The sequence below is a fragment of the Misgurnus anguillicaudatus genome, chromosome 24 (genome assembly GCF_027580225.2).
Source record: "Misgurnus anguillicaudatus chromosome 24, ASM2758022v2, whole genome shotgun sequence".
NCBI lineage: Eukaryota > Metazoa > Chordata > Actinopteri > Cypriniformes > Cobitidae > Misgurnus > Misgurnus anguillicaudatus.
The window spans coordinates 24,005,536-24,030,299 of record NC_073360.2 but is presented as its reverse complement, the minus strand read 5'-3'; the positions used below and the strand labels follow the sequence as shown (position 1 = coordinate 24,030,299).

The following is a 24,764-nucleotide window of genomic DNA, read 5'->3' as shown; positions in this document are numbered from 1 at the left end:
TTGTATAGGATATGGAAATGAATTTATTATAAGAAAATAAATTTGATAATAGTCATGATTTTTAAATAATGGAATACAATTACTCTTTATTGCACGTTTGTGCTTATATTATCAATATTATATTTCAACTAGATGGTCTAGCTTACATTAATGGATAGAACTGTGTAGTCTCTGTGTTTCTATCTGCCCCCGCCTGAGCAATAATGACGAGTGGGGTAAAAGAGAGAGAGAGAGAAGGAGAGAGAGAGACGTCAGAGAGCGAGCCTGCCATATGAAAGTCTATGGGCAGTAGATGTAAATAAACCGTGTTTCATACTTTTTGTACTCCCACTCCCTCTTCGTCCAATACGGAGACAGCTTGGATAATGATCTGGGGGAAATATATTCCTCTGTATTCAGCTCGGGCACATCAAATTAAATAACGCAAAGGCCCGCCAGGAAAAAGACAGCAGAAAAAGGAAGGAGAGAGAGAGAGGGGTGAGGACCGGGAGCGCTTGAGAGCTCATCGCCGGCTTCCGGACATTCGGGGCGGCATTAAAATCGCGGACGTCCCAAAGCAAGTGCAAATACTGGACTGAAATATCTGGAAGCGATTGAAGAGGGGTTAATTCGTTTCTGCGATGTCCAGGAAAGTGCAAAGAAGCGAGGTGTGCGCCGACTGCAGTGCACCAGGTAAGGCTGAGATTTATGGATAGAGGCGTTGTTGAGAGCCATTGCTGTGTGGGATTCGGACGAGCGCAGCGGCTGGCGGATGAACAGCAAGCCCGAGATTGCGCTACCCTCATCAGTCGAGCGCATTAGGAAAATGGCCGAAAATTAAGGCTCGTACTGAGGCCTAATAAATCTCCTCCCGCAAACCCATTGTAAATCCAGCGGTGCATATATTTTCCGTCTAAGATACGACAAAGAAATTATATTCTTTACAGTAGAACCATGTATATGTTTCCAAAACCGTTTTAGTAATGAATTTGATTTCGTTGAAGTTGGCTAACGCGGCTAAACTTTTTTCTCGCTTGTTAACACTTCAAGGCAAGCTTGTGGTTCAGTCGAGCTCGCGAAGTAAAGACGTCGCATTTATTTTGTAAAACAACACCTTTACGCACATACTTTAGTTACAAATATATAATTTAGTTATTAGTACATGTTTAATTATTGAATCATATGATGCTAACTAACAGTAGCTTGGTTGTTGCTAAGTAGCCTGCGGATTGACGTGTGGGTCGCTTGCCACAATTTGTATAACTTACTTGCCAAAATAACAAAACACTTTTTACAAGCAACAGAATAATTATGTTTCCTACTTAAGCTACGACGGTACCGGTTTTTAATAGAGTTAGTAAACTTAGATTGAGACTAGTTAGCTAAGTTGCGTTAGCAGGTTGACAGGACACATCAAATTGACGTGTACTTAGTCTTTGCTTCAGTCAGACTGTTATGCATAGCTGTGAAAGATAACTGTATTCTCCATTGACACACATTTATGCTAGTTTTCTAGTGAGGTAGTTATTTTGGTTCTTGCTAAATTATACATGGTGCCTGTGGTCAGATAGTGAATTCAGGGTTAACTTGTAATTTGTTTCCCAGCATACATCTTTTATATGAGCTGTTGGACTTTGGTGCACATTTCCTCATTAACCATTTCTATAAGTGAGCTCATATTTGTAAAATTTTACATTTAGCCTTCATAAAATTATGTGATCTGTTTTGGGTGCAGTGGTTTGAGATTTTACCACAAAATCATACATTTAGAGAGATATATATAATTTAGCAATGATTTATGGATGTTTGTGGCACAGATTTGGATATATAATAATGCATTACTAACTTTTTAAGTATTCCCATCACAAATATGTTCTTGGACAAGGTATCAATTTCGTGAGCACTACAGGAACCAAGATGGATGTCAACCCTCTTTTATATTCATAGAGAAGATAAACTTGTTCCTATGAAAGAAGAATTTTGAAAAGAAACAAATGTATGTTTTACTATAAAGTTTGGCCGCTTCTTCCAGCTATTTGTCAGCCATTTGTCCCAAAATGTGTTACATAATCATTTCAACCTAACCCAAATATAAAATCAAGCATTTTTGTTGCCAATCAGCTGTGCCATTAGTCCAAACCCACCCTTGGCCTTGTTCATGTACCCTCACCGTCCCCATGGGGCGACCAAGAGATGGGACAGGGGGCATGACAGCTGCTCCCACATCCACAGCTGCTCTCTCCTCAGGAATGCATGTGGATATTGGAGTGTGTCATCATCTAGCGTTACCCAGCATCATTCTTGACGATTATTTTTTGGTTGACCTCCTCAGCTACCTGCAGTCTTGCTTCAAGCTCATCTGAAAGCATTGTCACCAGTACCCCTGGGAGACTGCACCATATCTGTGGGCTTGTCTGTCGTCTAACAGAGTCTGTCTCACTAGTCAGCACGGATGTCCTTGCACGCACCACGTCCCTTTGTTGGCCCATCCTGTGATGCTAAGAGAGCTTGTCATTTTCATGTTGGACATGTTAGAGGAATGTAGATAATGGTGAGTGTGTTGGAAGGAGAGGATATGATGACAGAGAGTGGGGCGAGGAGGAGGGGCGGCACGCAGACGGACAGAAGCATTTTTGTAAATGTGTTATGGGAATGAATGAATGAATGAATGAATGAGTGGAAGATCGTCAATTACCATAGAGTGCTGAATGGCGCCATATGCACCAAGTGTTTTTGCGCGCATTAAACGTCAGAGTGTGTACATGTGAAATTTCATTACTAGGCACTGAGAAGAACTCAGATTTGAAATAAAGTGGGGAGGTACTTCAAATGTTCCTTTACTAGCGCTAATGGCTTCAAGCACTTATGAGAAATATGACCGTGTTGGTTATTACGCATCTTTGATATCCCACACATGTGCTGACCTTCATGCTTGTGAATGCTTGTTACCTGGTAAAGGGAATTACAGATTGTGTTATTTTAGGTTAAGCTTGTAAATATTAAGTTTTGGACCGCATGCTGTGGAACTGTTGGCTGCAATTAGAAGCATTTTGTGCACCCTTTTGTTCACCAAAACTATGGAAAATACCAACTTAAAGGTCACATACTATGGACATTTTTCAAGCTGTATGAATGTGCTTAACATCTTGTTCTGTTTGCATTAAGTCAAACAGTCGATAGTCATGTTATGACACTCATGTGTACATCAGTGCAGCGTAATCTCCCGCTTTCTCTAATCGCAGCAAAACCCTGCTTAGTGAATTTCTTTGGATGAGATTATAGGCAGAAAGAAATGTGGATGTGGGTTTAATTTTTACTGAATGCTTGGGGCCCGTGGCAGCCAGAGGCTCACTTCTGTCACACAGTCCCCTTTTTGTTTACCTAAATGTCACCTTGACCCTAACTAACTACATACATCCCCTAGCAGTGTTTGTGATCCCTGAGTTTGGGAGTCAAAAGGGTGAACTGAGGAGAGGCTGTTGCCTTAGTTCAGTGGTTCCCAACCTTTTCTAACCCCCCTCCCCAAGTACATATATTAAGGGGGCTGTTTACACTTGGTATTAAGATGTATTTTCATCGATCTGATCACAAGTGGACGAGAGAGACACATTACGTTTACACCTGATATTTAAATCTGTCTCTTTTGTCCACTTTTGACCGCTTCTGTGCTGAATACTATGAGGGGGTGGTCTGTGAGACGGTGGGCGAGTCTCTCTGCTGTCATTCAAACCCGAGCGGGAGTAATTATGAGTTTATATGGACGCAAACTAATATTATGTCGGAGTGCACTGCTTGTTTAGCAAGTAACCATGCTGCACAGTGTTTTGTACATGAGTATGTAAGAGCTTTCTTTGAATTTTTAGCGCAATTGATGAAATAGGATCGTGCAACTTTCACACGCTTTTAAAACGAAACTACGGAGATCAGCCGCTTAGTTTTATCAATGAAAGGCTAAAAATAGCGCTGTTCACCGAATGTTCACGCCAGAAGTAAAAAAAGATGTAAAACTTGTGTTTAATACCTCAGATTAGATAAATGGGCGGAGAGAAGGCGGTCACGTGTGGCTGTTCGAACGCATTCAACCACATGTGCGTTCCGCAACTCCAAAGCGATCCGATCGAAAGTGGTTTCGGCCACCTCTGGATGTGGTTGAAAGTGGTCGAAAGTGGACGAGCTCAAAACGTTTTGAACACCGTTTACACCTGGCATTAACGTCGTCCACTTGTGATCCGATCGACGAAAACACATGTTAATGCCAAGTGTAAACAGCCTCAAAATCTCTAAGCCCCCCCCAACCCTCTACATCGATCTTTTCGTTTGATTTAGCTGATACGATGACAAGCACATTGAGAAGGAGCGAGCAAAATTTAAATAATATTTTACCTACCTTATCTTGGCATTGTAAGCATAGGCTTTTTAAATACTTTTGGGGGCTTTTCCACTGGGTGCAGTACGTAGTGCCCGATACTTTTTTTTTTTTTAGTACCACCTTGGTTGGGGTTCTAAGCCACCCGAGCGGATACCAAAACGTGACGCGAAAACACAGTAGATCACTGATTGGTCGGAGAGAATCGTCACTACCAGCGGCATCGCTATAATGTAAAGATTAGCTTTACCTTCGTGCTAGCTTGCGCTGTCTGGAGTAAACTTGTTGTCATCTGTGCTCTGCTATAAGTTCCCAAACTCCCTTTTAGCGATGAAAACATCCACAGGTTGAGAATCACAAACACCGTAACAGTTTTTTTTTTTAGACTTGCAGTTTGTGGGGGCACAGTCGCAACACAAATGTCCGCATGTATGCTTAAATTCAACTTAAATGAGGCTCAGCGGAGCGCCGTCGATCAACGCCACGGGTGTTTGTACAGAAACTGTCATGTAAGAATGAGGTAGTGATAAACGCGACGTGCAAACATCTATTTGTGGTGGTCAATTTTATTTTTGTGGCGGACTGAGAAATAAATGAATGTATGGGAATGTATAGCGTTCCAACAATGCTCTCACTTGTATGATGTCACAGCAGTAGGCAGCGCAAATATAACTACACGCCTATAATCCCTCCCACTCCGAAGTGTTACTAAACTCAATGGAAAAGCTAATCAAGCCAAAGTGAGGTGAGCTGACCCGACCTTAACCGTGGGGTACTATGCAATGAAAAGCGGCATTAGATAACTTGATTCACCAATGCACAGGATGCAAAACATTGTGCTTTTATTCCATCTTAGGGCAGAACTTCAGATTTCAGTTTCGTACTTGCCCTGTCAGTATTGTCACAGTCCAAAAATATAAATGTTGTCTTTATTTTTTGTGTGTGTCAGATATAAATGCATATATAGCTAAATGGGGGTTATATATTCACACAATAAACAATTATGTAATTATTTTTCTTGCAGACGTATCATTCCAAACCTGCATGACCTTTTTCATTTCCGTGTTTGCTTACTCTGATCTTGGTCTATTGGGCTATTCTTACTGGCAAGTCCTGGAATGACCACTCATTGGGACATAATGGCCCGGGTCTGCACACCATGGTTTAAAACTGCATAATGTTCAACGGTTGCATAAATAATAGATGATATGTATAAGTCTGAATGTCTAAAAATCCAAAACCACCATTTCCTTTGTGGTCCATCTAAGCAAAACAAGTCCGTCCACATCCTGCCTTACGTCCCATTTAAGCTTGTTAAAAAATATCCATGGTATGTTGTAGTATTTTAAAGGAATGAATGAAGCTTTCTCAACAGAAGTGAACCCTATTTTCTCCTGCATATTCTCTCAGACCCAGGCTGGAGCAGTATAAACCGAGGGGTTCTCATCTGCGATGAGTGCTGTTCTGTTCATCGAAGTCTCGGCCGACATATCTCCATTGTTAAACACCTTCGCCACAGTGGCTGGCCCCCATCTTTACTGCAGGTAGCTTAACAAAAAGTCCAAAAAAGTGCCTAAATTCTGTCCTCCAGATCACAGCTTAATGCATGTGTTTGTGTTTCAGATGGTGCAGACTCTGGCCAGTAACGGTGCTAACTCAATCTGGGAACACTCCCTGCTGGATCCAGCGCAGGTTCAGAGCGGGCGGAGGAAACCAAACCCACAAGACAAAGTCCAGTAAGTCGTCTCATCAACCTTTCATGCATCATGTACCAGAATGTCATTAAAAACAAAGGCTATGGGCATACATTTTGTTAATTGGTCTGTGTGTTATATAACTGCCATTTGTCATGAGGAGCTCAGTGTAATAGCAGAACGGGAGCCATTGTGAAGTTCACAAGTAAAGCTGGTTATAAGTCCTGTCCTCATTTTGTCTTATAAGAAAAGCACAATAAAATAATATGAATAAAATAATATTCATAAGCTGGTATGTTATAACTGTATTTATATGAATGTTTTAAATGCTTAAACCAGGATCTTGTTTTAAATTTATACATTGGTTTTAATATTTATTTTAAAAGCTGTCCACATTTGTTACCCCACAGTCCCACCAAGTCAGATTTCATTCGCGCAAAGTACCAGATGTTAGCCTTCGTACACAAGCTGCCCTGCCGCGATGATGATGGGGTCACTACAAAGGACCTCAGCAAGGTGAGACTGCCACAAGACATCAGATCGCTCTTTCTATCTCAGTCTGTCATTCTCATCTCTCTCTCTCTCTCTCTCTCTCTCTCTCTCCCTCTCTCTCTCTGTCTCATTTCATCTTTTCCATTCGGGTTCTCTATACCCCGACCTCCCGTCAGTGCCTGTGCAGGGGGGCCCTTAAAGCGACGCCCCGCTAGTGAATAAATGTGGCAATAGTGCTACTGAGCGACCCTAATGAGCAGGTTCACAGGAGGTCTGCCATCTTTCTCTTTTCTCTCTTTCAAGCACATACTCACTCTCTTATGTTCTTGCCTGCAGCAACTACACTCAAGTGTGCGGACGGGAAGTTTAGAGACGTGTTTACGGCTGCTGTCTCTGGGGGCGCAAGCCAACTTTTTTCACCCGGTAAGATATGTCTTGCACAGCTTCATTCTCTCGTGAGTTTTATATATTATAACTGAAAACTCAGACAAATATCATTAGTGCCAGGATTGTTTAAAGGAACACTCCACTTTTTTTGAAAATATGCTCATTTTCCAGCTCCCCTAGAGTTAAGCGATTTTTACCGTTTTGGAATTCATTCAGCTGATCTCCGGGTCTGGCGCTAGCACTTTTAGCATAGCTTAGCACAATCCATTGAATCTGATTAGACCATTAGCATCGCTAAAAAAGAATTTGGATATTTTTCCAATTTAAAACTTGACTCTTCTGTAGTTACATCGTGTACTAAGACGGAGAGAAAATTAAAAGTTGTGATTTTCTAGGCCGATATGGCTAGGAACTATACTCTCATTCTGGTGTAATAATCAAAGAATTTGCTGCCGTAACATGGCTGCAGCAGGCGCAATGATATTACGCAGCAGCCGAAAATAGTCCCCTGCTATTGAAAGTTGGGGGACTATTTTCAGGCAGTTTAAATAGGAAAAATATCGAAACTCTTATTTTTTTAGCTCGATGCTAATGGCCAGATTCAATGGATTATGCTAAGCTATGCTAAAAGTTGTAGTGCCAGACCCAAAGATTGGCTAAATTGATTCCAAAATGGTAAAAATCAAATGTTTAACTCTAGGGGAGCTGGAAATGAGCATATTTAAAAATATATATATTTTGTTCGTTAAGTCATGATACTGAAATTTCAGTAGTCGATGCTATTTAAGTTTCATAATGTTAAATACCATTTTGGATACCACAGAACGATCAGATTGATGTGCAGTGTGAACAAGGTCTGTATCTAATATTTGGTGGTCGCACATCTGACCTTCTGACTTCAGGAGAAAGGAACGACCCCTCTGCACGTGGCAGCCAAGGCAGGGCAGGTGTTACAGGCCGAGCTGCTGGTGGTATACGGGGCGGATCCAGGAGCTCCCGATATCAACGGCCGCACACCTATAGACTATGCTCGGTACACGCATGCAAAACACACAACGAGGTCTCTAGGGGCTCCTTGGCTTTGATTAAATGACAAATAGATAGAAACTATATGGAGCAATACATCAGTACATTTAAATTGTCTATAATAGATATTTGGGGCTACATATGTGGCTTTTTTTAATGTGTGAACATGCCCTTGTAGGCAAGCAGGTCACGTGGAGCTCGCCGAGCGATTGGTGGAATGTCAGTATGAGCTCACAGACAGACTGGCTTTTTACTTGTGCGGACGTCGCCCAGGTGAGCATTATAACCACCATGCAAAAAAATGCATAGTCTCACATATGTCCCCAAAGTAAATGGATACAGCAACATTGGGTTTTTTCTTCAATGTTTTTGCAGATCACAAGAATGGACATTATATTATTCCTCAGATGGCAGACAGGTACACCGCGTGTGTGTGTGTGTGTGTGTGTGTGTGTGACTGAAGGTATTTTGCTATATCTCTTTCCAAGTGTATATCTATATTTAAAAGATTCACAGTAGAGTTATTTATCACTTGTGTTTTGGATGCTATGCACTATATCCTCCCCATAAGTTTTTACTTCACTGCTGCCCGCACAGGGTAGACAATGTGTGTTAAGATCAATTGCCAGCGGGTGTATTTGAGCGAGCTGGCCAGCAGGTTGCGCCACGTGGTCGGCCAGTTTGCATTAGGATGGCTGACAGCCCGACTTGCTGCTGCCTCAAATGCAAATGTCTCGAATGTCTTATTTTACTGACTTACCCAATAGCAGTGTTGATATGGGGTCTGTCCCTTTTCTTTTTTCTATCTGTCTGTCTCCTGCTCACTTTTCGGCCTCGCTCACTCGTTCTCTGTTCTCTTCATCTCGCTGCGCTTTTGGAGGCAGAGCTCGCCCTAAGTGCCCGACGCAGAGGTATCTCTTTCTCTTCTCATCCCCCTCTTCATAAACCCTGCTCTCTTTCTTTCTCACATGGCTTTCATCTGGGTGTGGGTGTCTGGAGGGGCGAGGCAGGAGTTGGAAAACACATCTAAGATATGACTGCAGCGTTTGTACAGTAACATGACAAACAAATGTTTTTATATTTGAATTGAAGAAATGAAGTCTGAGATCATGGGACAATTTTCATATTTGGGTAAACTATTCCTTTAATATTCTGTTTTGCTTTTAAATTACTTTGTAAACTCACTTTAGAGAAGTAAATTGGTTGTGGGATGTTGTTTTATTACGACTTCAATCCATTGCTATTTATGGGAAATGTAACAACTTTATGGCATAATTGAGCATGACCGCATCTACATCTAATTTAAGTGCACACATCATTAGCAATGATAGTTCATTAATCAAGCGTTCTGTATAATATTACCACATCAGTGTTTTCCTGACTCGTCTCATATCTTCCAGCTGCCCTCGCCTGCCATCACATCTCATATATCCATTCATTCATTCACCTTCCCATTCACACCTCTCTGCTTTCTCCTCTCCTCATCTTTCTCTGTCCGCATGTCTCCGGCATCCTTTTACTCCTCTGTCTTTGTCTCTGCTTAGCCTGGACCTCTCTGAACTGGCCAAGGCAGCCAAGAAGAAGCTTCAAGCGGTAAGTCATGCGGGTTATTACCCTAATTGACCTTGAGTTTTTAGGCTTTTCATATCTTGAAGGCATGACACTGAATTGATAGCTTATATCACCTATGCTTTTGAGTTTTGTCCACATGCAGTAACGTCAGGACCCTTTGTCAGCTAAGTGTTGTGATAAGCCCCGCCCACAGTGAAACATAGTTTTTTCAATATTTTACTGTGTTCTTATCTCGACTTGGCAGGTGAATACATACCTATCTTTAATCGGTGCGCGCACTTTTGATCTTTGTGCGGCGCCTCGTGAATGTGTTGGCGTTTGGCCTGGCCCCATTGATTCCTATGGCTCCAGACAGGGATGAATTTAAAAGCCACCAAACACTTCCATGTTTTCCCCATTTAAAGACTGTTACATGAGTAGTTACACAAGTATGGTGGCACAAAATAAACCTTTTGTTTGGGGCCATGGGAATGAATGGGGCTGGGCTAGATGCTAACACATTCATGACACGCTGTACAAAGATTAATTGCACGCATTGAAAAAAGGTAGATATGTATTAATTCATCTAAGTTGAGGTAAAAACATAGTAAAATATTGAAAAAACGGTGGTGTTTTCCTTTAATCTTTGCACTGTGCCAAGGTTGAAGTGCCGCAAACTAAGTGCTCTTTTGCCATACAATATAGTTTAGCTTAGAAAATCGCCACGTTTTGTTTTCTGCCACCATGCCTGCTCGTGTAACTACTCATGTAGCAGTCATTAAATAGGGCAAACATGGAAGTGTTTATTCATCCCTGTTTGGATCCTAATGATTGAATGTGGCTAGGCTAAATGCTAACACATTCACGACACGCTGTACAAAGATTAAGTGCACGCATTGAAAAAAAGATGGGTATGTATTAATTTGTCTAAGTTGAGGTAAGAACATAGTAAAATATTGAAAAAAGGTTTAGATTTCCTTTAAGCTTGGAGTATACCGCACTTTCCGGACTATAAGCCGCACCGGAGTATAAGCTGCATCATTAAAAAATGTGTCATTAAGACTAAATAACATATATAAGTCTAGGGGTGGGCGATAAACTGGTAGACATAATTAACCGGTAGAAATTTGTCAACCGGTAGAGATTTTGGACTATCGTTTCTATCGAGGTTACGTGCCCACGTCACGCTCCTATGCGTGTGGTCGCGAAAACGTAACGTTTGTACACGTATTTAAGCACTACAGTTTTAAAACAAGTTATTTTAAGCCATTGAAAAACAGACATTTAATATGGAAAGGCAACTAAACTAAACAATAAAAGACAGAACAGCAGGCTGAATAGATGTCTGTATGTTAAAAGTAATATTATCAGTTATAATAAATGTCAAAATTAATGCATACAGACTTACAAGGCACACCTGACTATAAGACGCAGCACCAGCCAAGTTATAAAAAAAAGTGGCTTATAAACCGAAAAATACGATAGTCAGTTTTTTTACGTATACGCAAATGTACGTGCACAGTTGAACGCACAGCCTTACAAACTACAGTTTATTTGACTCGTACGTATACGCAGCATTATATCGCATTATATCTCCGGGGCTACATGCAACGTTCTCCTGTAAGCGCATACGCGACCTACACATACAATATTCGCAGGGTATCAAAAAGCCGCCAGTATGCTTAAAAATGGATTATACTTCAGCCTATAGCCAGCTTTTAATCTGCTTTGATGCCTTGTTGGAGTTATATCGCTTTTGTTTGTCTGTTCCCTGATGTTTGTTTGAGATTCGTTTGTAAATGCCTTCTGTCGCCTGTGCCTTGTTTTTGTTGTGCTGTACGAATTTGTCTCTCTTTCCCTTGATCTTAATTTTAACGTCACATACTGATGTGTGTGTGTGGAAACAGTTAAATAACCGCTTGTTCGAGGAGCTGGCTATGGATGTGTACGACGAAGTGGACCGTAGAGAGAACGATGCAGGTAAGTCTCCTCCCAAATTTTCCTTCTCTTCCATCCTTTCCTTCCCAAGCTCCCTATCACTGCTGTCTAGCTCTCTCTCTTTCCAAAACACGGTTAAGGGCGATCTGAAAATGTGGCGAATGTTGTAGAAGACACAGGGATCAGTGTTGTATAAACACTGACTATAGAAGGAGTGTAGCTGTGCAGTCAGCTTGTACAGAAGGGAGGGAGAGGAGAGACACTCGGATGAAAGGAGGGTGGAAAAGAGCGAGAGCGAGGAGGGAGTGCCGCAGGAATTCTCTCCTCCTCTCTCACTTGCGCTCTCTCTCTTTCTGCTCTTGTTTCTGGTTGTAGAGGGTGAAGAGGTAGCATGCTGGGGTGCCAGACTGAGACTCTGTTGGTAAGCGCGACCGGGTGTGAGGCAGGGGGTTGAACAAAAACATAAAAACTGTAGGGATGGCACAGATACTTTCCAACATTACGATTGCCATAACTGGAACACAAGGGTGTAGCTCAGAGTCTGTGTCTTTCTATTGTGTACATAGTTTGGTTAAATAGTGAGAGTTTGTTTTCCTTACGCAGTCGTGTTAATGATCTGTTTCTGTTTTTCTCAGTATGGCTGACAACTCAGAACCACAGTACGCTTGTGACGGAACGGAGCGCCGTCCCCTTTTTACCCGTCAACCCTGAATACTCAGCAACACGCAATCAGGTAACACTTCTACAGACACTAAGGGATGTTTAGTCCGTCTGCCACAAAACAGTCAGGCCCAAATGTGATGGATCCATACATAAGGAGGCACCAAGAGCAGATTGCATCAGCATAGGGGATCTAAAAAGCACAGAGAACATAAAAGCAACAGAAAAGAGATTATATCTCGTCCGCAGTTGAGAGGGTTGAAAGCATGAGACTAAAAATAGAGTTTGTGGCCATACAGACGACTGAGGTTTAGGTCTGGCCAGCAAAACCAACACACAAATGTTTTCCAGCTGTAGACGTGCGACGACTCCCTCCCCTCGGCCTTTCCACTGGCATCGCGCGACCCGCTACGCCACCGCTTTAAATAGTTGTTTTATACTGCAACTAAGTGCCGTTATATGTCCTGCGGGTTGATTGGACAGGCTGAGAATTTCCTGTTTTTGTGTAATTAATGAGTTTGAGAAATTGAAAGCGAAAGATTATTATACACGCACTCAGTGGTCATGAGTTGCCACATCAACAGTGCACTGTTCCAGCAGACAGTATTTTCCAAAAATTTCCCAGTCGTTCTTTGCTAGGCTGGACTGTTCTGTAATAATGTGTGTCACAGAGCAACAAAGGGCTCGTAAAACTTTAGCTGTTGTTCAAAATCCAATGAGCTGCATTGGTACGCTCAGCAACCAAACTGATTTTAGGTGCTGTACATAGACAGCATCTGTGTGTGCAGTGCGTAGTGGTCGGCATGGGAAAATGCAACATCCGGTTTTTGTTTGCATTTTGCTAAACTGGTGGTGCAGTGAATAGATATTATTTACATTGTGCTAGTTTGTGTACACCTGCCTCATTTAGTTCGGTTGAATCGTACCAGAGTTCGATTGCTCACTTGGTGCGGTTCGTATGGGCAGGTGAGAATGCAGCAATCGAACTCTGGTGCGCACCAAAAGCGGACCAAATAAGCGGATCGAGACCTTCTTGAAGAGGTGGTACGCTTTCAAACTCTAGAGCGGTTCGTTTGTGATGAGAACACGATCCGAGATCTAACCGACCTTACTGCAAAAGTACTGCGCATTTTGGACTATACCAGCTGCCGTATTCAGCTGCGTAGTGCATTATCGTATGAGGAAGTGTTTGTTGACAGTTTCTATTAGCAATATTAGCACAATGACAGGTCATGGACATACCTGGAGTTGCGAGGAGATTCAGGCAGAGCCTTAGAAATTTGGTGTCTTCGCTGTTTGTAGTGCATTAACGCTGGATTTCCACCAACTGCGGAGCGGCTGCAGATCGGCTCCTCTGCGTTACTGCTCCGCACTCCGCCGTCCGCCAGTACCCACCAGTTCCGAATTTGTTGCAGAGCGGCTGCGTGCTATGCAGCAACGAGGACCCATGAGGTCTCGCAAATTCACGTGATGATCGCGCGATATCTAGTTCTGTCTCCGCCCATTATGACGTTAAATTATGACGTTTTGACACGAGATCTCACGAATTCAGGCGATATAGTCATGGCTCCGCCTTGCGGAGCTGTCCGGCATCCGTCAAAAAATGAAGCTCTGCGTATTTGTTCCGGAGGGCTGCGGATGGCCGGAGCTGTGACGGATTCGGAACGCAGTCAGTGGAAATACACACGTTGACTTGAATGGAAACCTATTGACTCCGCCGCTGTTCCGCAGTCGGTGGAAATCCAGCGTAAAACGTTGTTTTCAAGCCGCATCGGCAATTAATTTTGGAAATGAATGGTTTGTCTAGAGTGCTGTATACAAACTATGTATAACAACCACAGATACATAATTACAGCACGCAGTCGTCTGTCCATGGTGTCTGCTGTATTTTCCTCCTTTTTATTTACTTCCTGGGTTCCGTTGGGATTTTGCGCACGTTGATTCTGACCAATCGAGAAGCAGTTTAGGAAATGCATTTAAATACATGTGGCCAATGAGTGATGTGGATCTTATCACATGCCTGAATTTTGGTTCGTTTCAACTGGTGCAGACCAGAGCAATTAGTGTGGTGTGAAAAGGAACCAAACCTGCTAAAAAAGCTTCAATGTATCATTTTTTGCTTTTAGTCCGGACCAAATGAACCGAACTATATATGTGAAAACAAAACACCCTAGATAAGTTCTAGTCAGGCATTCCAAAAGGTGGAAGTTATGATGTCTTCTATTTGGTTTATTTTTTTTGTTTTTAGGGACGACAAAAATTGGCCCGTTTTAATGCACGAGAATTTGCAACCCTCATCATCGACATCCTTAGTGACGCCAAGCGACGGCAACATGGTAAAGGCCTGACAAGCCCAACAGGTGAGACGTATGCGCTGCTTAATAAATCACATTTGAAGACGAAATTATTAACTCTTTCCCTGCCATTGATGAGTTTTATGGCAATCCATATTTCTGTTGTTATCCACTAGGTGGCCCCCTTACCCAACTTATAAAACACAGAAGCATCCACTGATCCAACAACAGTAAAAACTCTCTGTATATTTTGATCATCGCTCTGAATCTGATCTCTAACAAAAGTCCTTATACAAAATGATGAGATATCAGGTTTTTGCTCAAAATTTTGTATTTTTGAAGAAACCTACCCATATTTGAGAGGTGATAAAAAGAAACAATTGAAATTGTGAAAGCAGAGGAGAGTCTGTTCTTTTATTTGATATATTGTATGTTTATATATTTAAAGAAGAAATTTTTGGGAAAGGCATTAAACTTTTGTGAAAATTAGGGCTGCACGATAAATCGCATGCGATTGTCACGCGCATCGCAGGTGATTCATCCGCGATTATGAATTAATTTTCCTGCTTGTCAGTGAACCACGGCTTTGTGCCGCTCCATCTGAAAGTAGCTGATGCCGATTTATTACTAATCAAGCAACCGGACTTACTGACGAGATGCGCGTGACAATCGTGTGCAATTTATTGTGCAGCCCTAGTGAAATCAAAAAAATACTGGTGCTGGCTAGCAACTTTTTTAAACGCTGGTGGGGAAAGAGTTAATACAGCTTCAGTAAAAAGTAGAATTATAGAGGAAAGCAGTCCGTTTCTTCTGTATTGATGAGATGTTTATTTATCAGACCCTCTGGATCTGAGCCAGGCAGATGATGACCAGCACGATTATGACAGCGTAGCGTCTGATGAGGACACGGACAGCGAGCTGACCGCACAGAATAACAACAACACACAACGCAACAACCGGGCCAAGGTGAGATTAACCAAACCCTTTTCTGTGCCATTTCTCTTAATCAACATAAGTTGGTGTTTCCCAGTGTTTTAAAAATGATCACATACTCCCTTTAAAAGCATGGAAGAAATTATGTCTGTGTCTATGAAGACTTTTCAGATGTCTTAATAAGCCACACAGATAAGCGTTGAAACATTAAAACCTAAAGAAGCAGTAACCCAAATTGATTTTTGAGGGGTTGGGTTAAAAATTTAGGGGTGTTGCAAGTTTGGTCTGTCTGAGGTTTTCCAAGTCCAGCAATGTTGTGTCTTCAGTAGCACAGAAGCCTGTGTTGTCATGTCCCAGCATGCACTGCTTGAAAGCCCAACAGCAGCCCTGCCTCATACTTGCAGAATGACATCATGCCCATTTCAGGGCTGTGATCAGTGGAGGCTATTGTTCTGTAGCCGATGACAGGAAGTTATGTCTGAGCATGCTCACTCCATACAGGAAGTGTCGTGGCTATGTTTAAGAAAGCAAAAAATAGTTGTTCTTGTTCACTGTTTGGTTGCAATATCTGCTTACATAGCACTGTACTTTTAGTCATGTATCACGTAATTACATAATTATTCGTCTAAAAAAATGACTAAATTAGTTGTGGCCTTTTTTGTTTGCAATTATTTTCTTTATTTTGAATCTGGTAATGCTTTACAATGATTTTTGTTACCATTTACTGTTTTTTTTTATCATGAAAGTATTTTGTAATGTAATGTGGTATTTAGTGGTGTTTGCCAAGTCATATATAATCTAATTACTGGGTAAGTTTTTATTGTTAGCGATATGAACAAACATCCAAGCATTGCATGTATGAGTATACATATGAACTTAAATGCAGTAGTAAGTCATGCAGCCATTTATTCATATCAGACTCATTTTCTTTAATGCTACCCTTAATTTTTGAAAAAAAAATTCAGATCCATGTTCTATTTTGTAGTCTTATACATCTGTCTAATTATCATTTACCATAAGATTGTGATTTGATGGGCGTTTATTGTGTGTGTACCAGAGCATGGATTCATCGGACCTGTCAGATGGACCCATCACACTACAAGAGTATCTAGAGGTGAAGAAAGCCCTCGCCTCCTCTGAGGCCAAAGTTCAACAGCTAATGAAGGTCAACAACAACCTGAGTGAAGAGCTACGGAGGCTTCAGAAGGAGGTACACCACCCCCTATTTTGTCTTTAGTGTGCTCTGATAATTTTACATAGCCCGTCATCAAACTTACCCCATATCTCATCAATCAAAGCAGGACGGATCTGTATTATTTAACTATCATATACCATCCACTGAGAATGAAGCCCTTGCTCCTTGACTAGATGACCTTAAACTTACATCATAATGCCCCTGTTTTATTACCCCCAGCATGATGTAACGTCCCCACTGCAGCTGTTGTGTTGTTTTTGGTTATGTTTGTGGATGTTTGTGTGACTCCCCTCCATCCCTTAGATCACGCGGATGCAGACGGAGAACAGCGCGCTGCGGGGGGCCCAGGCCGGGACCAGGGGCTCTCTGACAGGGGGTGGTGGCCCAGTGCCGTGGCCTGGCGGGGTAAGGGGTACTGGAAGCGGCGGAGGGGGAGGAGGGCTTGCCGGAGACACCGGATTGAACGTACCCTCTTCCGCCCCCCACCGCCGGGACAGACAAGCCTATTCCATGTATGAGCCCGGGGGCACCACCCACAAAGCTCTCACCCCAGGCCTGGACCCCCTGACCGGGCGCCTGCAGCCTCTCAGCCCCACCGTAAGTGTGAGAATTAGTGGCCGGCTTGACTTTTCATTAAACTTCCTATTGCTGTCGGGCTCTTTTTCCTCCGTCTTCTAACCTGAGTCTAGTATGCTGCCTTTGCCTGGAGCACTCTGCTGTTACTGCTCTGTACCGCCACCTTATGGCCAAATGGGAAAATCACATGCTGTAAACCACTGGTGTGTTAAAAGCAATTGAGCTGCATATGTTGATGGCATTTTGAGCAACGTTTTGATCATGTAAATTGGGTCTAAACTGTTTTGGTGTAGGTGACACCTTACCAAGTGTGTTCTGTCAAAACAAATGTTAATACGAAAAATATGTTGTTAACAAAATTAAGTAATGTGAATTTCTATCTGTGATGCCCAAATATGCGGTTGAAGGAAGGCAGCTCTTTTGTTTTTCAAACACATTTGTATGTTGTTGTTTATTCTAGCATAGGATGATTGATGTGGCATGAATTACATTATATCATTACAAAATGGTTGATATGCCAAGAGAGGCTCTCTTTAGGAAATATGCTTGTCTTGCGCTCCTTGACATCACTGGAATGTATAGAAATGTGATTATTGATTAATAAAACTCAGTGAGTAAAAATGCATGGAATCAATATCTCAGCCATGCAAGTCTTTATGCTATGCAGAAACAGGAAATCGTCCTATATCTGTGGGATGTACAATTCTAGTATGAATGCCTTATTTATATTTGCTTATTGCTTTTGCAATTATGCAAATATGTAGCGTTTTGATTACGCAATATCCCATTTTTGGGTCATTGCTGACGGTGTAGGCTTTATTTTATTAGCACTGGGAAATGTATGTGGGATGTACTCTTGTGCCTGTTTTATTAACCACTCTCTTTTACCATTACTGTCTATTTTTAGCATTTATATTAGTTTAGGGGAGAGTTTTCTTTTGTAAGGTTAATGTAGCAGCTTCCTGTTTGAAACTTCTTATCTGAGAAGATTTCTGCTGTATGGATTAACCGCTAAGCGTCTTTTTTTCACCTAACAGTTCTCTCTCTGTCTTTTTACTCTTTGCTTGCTGACTCTCCATCCATTTTGTTTTCATCCTAATATTGCTTGAATTGTTTAGGTGCGGAAGGGTGCACCTGCAGGGCCCACCCCATATGGAGGCCCGCACCTGTCTGCCTCCATGGACGGACGATACAACGTGAGTGCCAGTTTCTATCTATATATGCACTCGCATGCAAGTATACGAGTATGTAGGAGCCATGATGTCTAATAGACCTCTGCACATGTTTGTCTTGCGCAGCCTCCAAAAACGGTAGAGAAGTACGGAAGCGGCACTGACAGCGACTATGACAACTCTCAAACGTATGATGTCTCTCTTGGGTGAGTGGTGGTCAATGTTGCGTCCTTGATAAAAGGTGGGGTGCATGATTTTGAAAAAAAAAACACTTTGGAAAGGGAGTCAGGTCGACTGCCAAAACACACTTGTAGCCAATCAGCAGTAAGGGGCATGTCTACTAACCGACATTGTTGCGTATGTGTGGGGCGGGTCTATCAAAAGAAGGTCCAGATTCTATTGGGTTAGGGGCGTGTTTGTTTGGGTGATTTCAAATGTCAACATTGGCTTTTAGAGATCATGCACCCCACCTTTTAGAAAATGTAATATATTCAGTTTAATGTATTTTGCCTTCTCGTTCTAGGGTGTGGTTTTGGGAAGTCATGGTGACATCAGTTAAACGCTTTTAATGTAAAAACTTAATGTTGAACCAAGGGGCAAGCTTCCGGTCTCTATCGTAAAGCCAACACGGAAGTGACTTAAATTGCAATTCACCGACTGGCCACTAGAGAGTGGCTGCAAATGGGGGTTAAAATGAGTCAGCAATAAATATGTTTACAGCTAATTTTGCTCTTTTATGACAACTGTGAAGAGGGGTAACTCATCACTTTATTTTATATTAAGCCTTAAAATTCTTTATAATTAAGGGCGTGGCCACTTGAGTGACAGGTAAACTGCCGCTGCTGTTACTTGTTACTGCGGTCGAGCTAGGCCAGTGGTTCTCAAACTTTTTCCGCATGCGGCCCCCCTTGTGTACGGTGCACTTCTTCGCGGCCCCCCCAAAGAAAATTTAGGACAAAAAACTGTTCTAATATTTAACATTTTAATTAAACACAACATATTAAGTTATACAAAGTAGTGCTGTTGGCTACTAGCCTTATTTTTTTAGGTTTAATTACACAGAATTCATGTTAAATGAATGTATTTTAAAAAATGCCATAAAACTGGGGCCCCCCTGGCACCATCTCGCGGCCCCCCTGGGGGCCCCGGCCCCCAGTTTGAGAACCACTGAGCTAGGCAGACTTGGTATTCGCAACCAGGCACATGACCTCAGCTCCACCCATGTCCCGCCTCCTGCTCATTTTTAGTTATTTGCAAGTGATTCCCGGTGACTCCCTGTCAAGAGGTCGATAGCTCTGCCTACTATTGGCTTAAAAAAGCTCTTCACAACCCTATGGTTGACGTCATGGACACTACGTCTATGTTTTTTACAGTCTAAGTGGCCAAAATACAAATGGACCAGGTTAACACAATCAGTGCACTGAACTCGATGCTTCTGCGCTGCGGGAGCGTTTGTTGCACCATTAGAGTATCTAATCTAACTTATAAAGGGTGGTGTATCACAGGGTTTCGACTCGGAGTATCATTACAAGAGCTGTATGTTCATATGTATTTCATTACATCTCTGTTTGTGGTAGTGTGGGTCGCAGCAGTGAAGAGGACAGCAGGGGAGATGTGGAAGAGGGCGACGGTGACCCTGATCCCACGCTGCCGTGCACGGAGGACGTCATCCTGAAGACTGAACAGGTCACCAAGAACATCCAAGAGCTTCTCAGAGCTGCACAGGAGTTTAAACACGACAGGTATGACGGGCCGACAAGCTGTCTACACGCAAAGCATGTTGCAGTTAAGTTATAGCAAAACCAATTGTAATTTGAAACTTACTCGAGCTAAAAACCTCCCAAAGGAAAAGTTTGAAAAGCACCTCTAGTTCCCTGAACGAGCTTGGCATCAGCCAATCAGATAGCATCTGACGCTAACAAAGCTGTGAACGCTACGCTAGATAACGAAAAGATCTCCTTTTGTTCGCAGTTTTGTACCATGCTCGGAAAAGATCCACTTAGCTGTGACAGAAATGGCTTCTCTCTTTCCAAAGGTAAATGAGTGTCCAAAAGTCTCTTGTCATTTAAAACAGTCCCTGTGCTTTATTCAATCTGCCTTGATGTTTCTCTCATCAGAGGCCGGCACTGGATGCCGTCCGCTCCTCTTTGAAGTTACTGGCAGCCAGCGCTTCCCGTCTCCAGGTCGAATGCCGTAAAGCAGCACCCTCGGACTCCTCGGTAAGCACGGTGGACTACCAGCTCCTCACCCAGCAGGTCATCCAGTGCGCTTATGACATCGCCAAAGCTGCCAAACAGCTGGTGACCATCACCACCCGCGAAAAAAAACAGTGACCCACCCAGCACATCAGGGGGCCACCGGGCAGGGGAATAGACTGTGGACGAACACACAAACCGGCAGCTGCGATTGGTGGTCAAGATGATGGAGAAAGTGATGTGACAATGATGGAAAACGAAAGGCTGAATGGACGAAAGTTCGAATGGTTAATAAAACAGTTGGTTGGTTTACCGATAGACAACAAAGAATTATGGGTAACAGACAGGAAAGTCCATGCAGCTGTGACCACCAGGATGCAGAGATGTTTGGGAGAAGCCAAATGGAGCGACCTACATTTTGTTACACTCCTGTTTATCTTCTATATTTCAGGAGGGTTTTTTTCTCATCTACACATCTAAATACTGACTCGACACACTCAAAGTCCCACAATGCTGATGGAGTTTGAGCACATAGGCAGTAACAACCAAGCACTCATACAGAGAACCAGAAAATTCCTCCTCTCGTTTCGTTTTTTCTTCTCTTGACAATTTTGTTCGAGTGCCGCTCCACTGGCATGTTTCTCTCGGGACAATCGTACTTACAAAAACAAAAGCAAACAACACTGGAGTTATTTTATTGATTATGTTTTGTATTATTGTTACAAATACCGATGTCATTTGATGTTTTCGTTTGAATTTATGTTTAATAATCTATTTTGTTTGTCAAATGAAAGCAATGCAAAGCTTTGACTACACGAACTAACCAGAACACTCCCGTCCTCCAGTGAGGAAACACTGGTTCGGTGTTTTTGATGTATACTAAAAAAAATGTTGTCGATGTGCGTTGAATACTAGCCAAAGGAGCATAGGGCAGTGATGCTACAGCTACCCTAAATATTCTTCTAGCACAAAGACAATGGTTGTACTGGAGATGCTCGCAAAGATGAAATCTTTGGCTCCTCATCTCAATTCCTACAATAGTGGGTTTGTTATCACTACAATGCACAATCACGACAATTCTTCTTTGGCTTATTTGTTTTTGGAAAAACAAGCTGATTTATCAAAGACCACCATCCTAAGACATCTCATTTTTTATTTTCTGCACACATTCTTGACTTTTCATCTAATGGCCTTCTTCATTAGCTTAGTAATGCCTTTCAAATTTGGATTCTTCTGTTCAGGACCAGATTGTTTTTTTTTTATATTTGATGCCTCAGTCTTTATCTTGTTTGTGATTTTAATCGAATAGCATATATGTAATTTGTTTATTAATGTAAGAAGACCCTTATTATGTTCTATAAGCTACAAGCATGTGAATGTTGATGGTTGAAGATGACCACTGTCAACGTTTTCAACACTAACATTTCATTTACAGTGACAGGGAAAACGACAGTCGCATTAGGAAAGATGGAGTTGATGCATCAAACTTATGTGGCAAACTGGAGCTTCCAGAACGTACGCACACGTCGATAAACATTTTCGATCAAAGTGAGGCTTGATACCATTTGTGTCCAAGCTTCATCCAATCAAGTATTTGTTGTGCAGTTATGTTGTATTTTACATTTCATGCTATGAGCCTTAACCCCCCACCCCGTCAGCCTTTAATTTAAGCGATTACTTTTAATCTTGTTTTTTGTTTCATTAACGTTTATCTATATGGGGAACGGGATGTTATTTTCCCCAGAAATGTGTCAAAAAGATTGTCAGAAAATCTATGATCGTTGCCTTTGCACATCTGCTAGACTCTTAGTATCGTCTGCTGTTTCTTTATATCACAGTAATTATGTGAATGACTTCTCTTTTATTCACACTAGAAGCACATGGTGAGTAGATGCATATTATAGTATTGCTATATTTTTCCAGTGTTTTTTTTTTTGTACACTAAATATGTCAGGATGGTCACTGGGTTTACTTTATGATATTGGGAGAAAAACCTTTGGCTGTTTATAAATAAGCACTACGTTCGGAAAGTTATCTGGGAGAGGGGCTCATCGCGCACACACTATTTATCCAGCTCGAAATCTGGTTGTTTGGGGTAAATTATAGACATTCGTTCTGTTGCAAATGCATACATTTCTCACGTAATGCACAGATGAATTCATTTTTTACTAATGCACACACACACACGAACACCCCTCTGTGATTCAGTCATGCTAGTTGCACTGTACTTGTTATGACTGTTTCTGTTTTACAGCTCTTACGGGAGAGATCTGACGATGGGAGAAATTTGTTTGGCAGACGCTACTTGTACAAAGAAATAGATGTTAAATAAAAGACTAAGCAAAACCGTTTAATGATCATAAAGACTCATAAGCTGTACATTTGTAATAAATAAATGAATTAAATTGCTTTGTCTAAAGTCTCCTGTTGTGTGTCAAAAGTGGAGTACAGTGCATTCAGTTTTATCAGTATGGGGATGCCCTAGATAGCAAACACTATTTAAGAAAGTCACTTAAGGTTATGTTAAAGGTTTTAAGAATGTAAAACTGTATTTACCAAGGCATAGATGAAGAGTTCTGTACTTGGTAATGACATCATGAGCCTTAAACACGATTGTTTCCTCCCTTTGCAAACCTCCTCATGCATGCAAAAGACTCAAAAACAGGCCAATCTGAACATAACACAGAATGAGATGTTACAGTCGTGATACATGCCCAACATTAAATAACAATGTTGTTTCACTGTAAACTGTTTTTAGTAGAAATATCTAAAAATTCTTAAATCAAGATATAAGTATCTTCTTGATGAGCATAAATATCCATAAATATCTAAAAATTCTTAAGTTAAGATGCTTTTTCTTGATGAGCAAAATGACCTAAATAAGTCTAGTTTTAAGACAAAACTATACAATTTAAGTGAATTTTTGCTTAAAATTATTTAAGCAAACTTTTCCTACCCCATTGGCAGATAATTTTGCTTAAATTAAGTGATCAAGAAAAATAACGTATTTTTAGATTTTTTCCTCACCCCATTGGCAGATAATTTTGCTTATTTTAATTCACTTAAATTGTATATTTTTTGTCAATAAACTAGACTTATTTTCTTAGGTAATTTTGCTCAAGAAAAAGCATCTTAATTTAAGAATTTTTAGATATTTATACTGAAAACTAGACAAAAATACTAAGTAAGAAAGTCATGATTTTCAAGAAAAAAAATCTTAGTATTTTTGTCTTGTTTTCAGTAAAAATATCTAAAAATTCTTAAATTAAGATGCTTTTTCTTGATGAGCAAAAAAACGACCCAAGAAAATAAGTCTAGTTGTCAAATTTAAGTGAAAAAAATATCAAATGTAAGTGATTTTGTGCATAAAACAAACAAAAAAATCTGCCAATGGGGTAAGCAAAAAATCTTAAACACAAATTTCAAGATTTTTTTTTCTTGAAAATCATTTTTTGCAGTGCAATGCTAAAATAAGGTGACCAGAATTTTTTAATGAAAACTGGGGAAATTTTCTAGTTTAATGGTCAAAATAACATTAAAAATTTCATTCGTTGTTATCTATTATGGATTTAAAAACGGGGACAAAACCTTTTTTTGAATCTGTTTGTCATGTTTATTGTTGTGGGTTCACTACAAAGAAATAACGTTCTTAGTATTTTTGTTTTGTGTTCAGTACAAATCTCTAAAAATTCCTAAATCAAGATGTATTTTCTTAATCTACAAAAATGACCCAAGTAAAAAAATCTAGCTTTAAGGAAAAAAAAATATTTAAGTGAATTTGTGCCTAAAACAAGCAAAAAATCTGCCAATGGGGTAAGAACATTTTTCTTGAATTACGGGAAGTGTTGGCAGATGTTTCTTGTTTGTTGACTTTTGACTTATTTTCTTAGGTCATTGCTCATTAAGAAATTAATTCTGATTTAAGATTTTTTTATATTTGACCTTAAACATTACTAAGTAAGAAAGTCATTTTTTGCAGTGTTTCTAATTCAATTGAATAATTTCTGTAACCTCTATATTTTTTCTTTTAGACAGTGGTGCACACTGCACAGATGTGATACCTCATCAAAGTTACTTCTAAGTTACTACTTCAGCTGATTTCATAGCGTTGTAAACGTGAAGAACAGAAAGAATAATGCAAAATGTAAAAATATTTACAAAAAAAAATGCTCAGTACCATGCTGTGATCAGTTCACTTCATTGGTTTATTACTTTAATTTAACATAAATAATTACATGTAGTACCTTAAACCCCGATAACTTTCATATTTTCATATCTAATTATAACTTGATTGATAATAACTTTA

The 24,764-nt window shown here is 40.9% G+C and overlaps 2 protein-coding genes across 3 annotated transcripts in view; one reads left to right on the top strand and one right to left on the bottom strand.

Annotated features, from left to right (window-relative positions):
- The window catches only part of ankrd13b (ankyrin repeat domain 13B), a 37,402-nt gene extending 28,178 nt beyond the window's left edge, over positions 1–9,224 (bottom strand). Inside the window, exon 1 of the mRNA XM_055196706.2 lies at positions 8,705–9,224. The gene's annotated coding sequence lies outside the window, so the exon portion shown is untranslated. The remainder of the gene's footprint in view (positions 1–8,704) is intronic.
- Positions 240–22,871, top strand: git1 (G protein-coupled receptor kinase interacting ArfGAP 1). Of its 2 annotated transcripts, XM_055196699.2 has the most exons (21): positions 240–672; positions 5,756–5,889; positions 5,969–6,081; positions 6,450–6,555; positions 6,868–6,954; positions 7,821–7,951; positions 8,123–8,217; positions 8,320–8,362; positions 8,829–8,855; positions 9,489–9,537; positions 11,403–11,475; positions 12,069–12,166; positions 14,342–14,453; positions 15,226–15,353; positions 16,378–16,530; positions 16,819–17,112; positions 18,210–18,287; positions 18,390–18,469; positions 19,841–20,005; positions 20,235–20,298; positions 20,381–22,871. In XM_055196699.2, exons 1-21 carry the CDS (start codon positions 621–623, stop codon positions 20,594–20,596), a joined length of 2,298 nt encoding a protein of 765 aa, XP_055052674.1. In that variant the 5' UTR covers positions 240–620; the 3' UTR covers positions 20,597–22,871. The 2 variants fall into 2 exon arrangements, with proteins under 2 accessions (XP_055052674.1, XP_055052676.1); XM_055196701.2 differs by lacking the exon at positions 8,829–8,855 and having other exon boundaries at positions 241–672.
- The last annotated feature ends 1,893 nt before the right edge of the window (positions 22,872–24,764 follow it).

Bases quoted from the DNA above. Each gene is read 5' to 3' on its own strand.
- git1 (XM_055196699.2), top strand. From the start codon at position 621: ATGTCCAGGAAAGTGCAAAGAAGCGAGGTGTGCGCCGACTGCAGTGCA. The intron at 12,167-14,341 runs GTAACACTTCTA...TTTTGTTTTTAG, and splicing joins ACTCAGCAACACGCAATCAG to GGACGACAAAAATTGGCCCG. The intron at 18,470-19,840 runs GTGAGTGGTGGT...TGTTTGTGGTAG, and splicing joins ACGTATGATGTCTCTCTTGG to TGTGGGTCGCAGCAGTGAAG.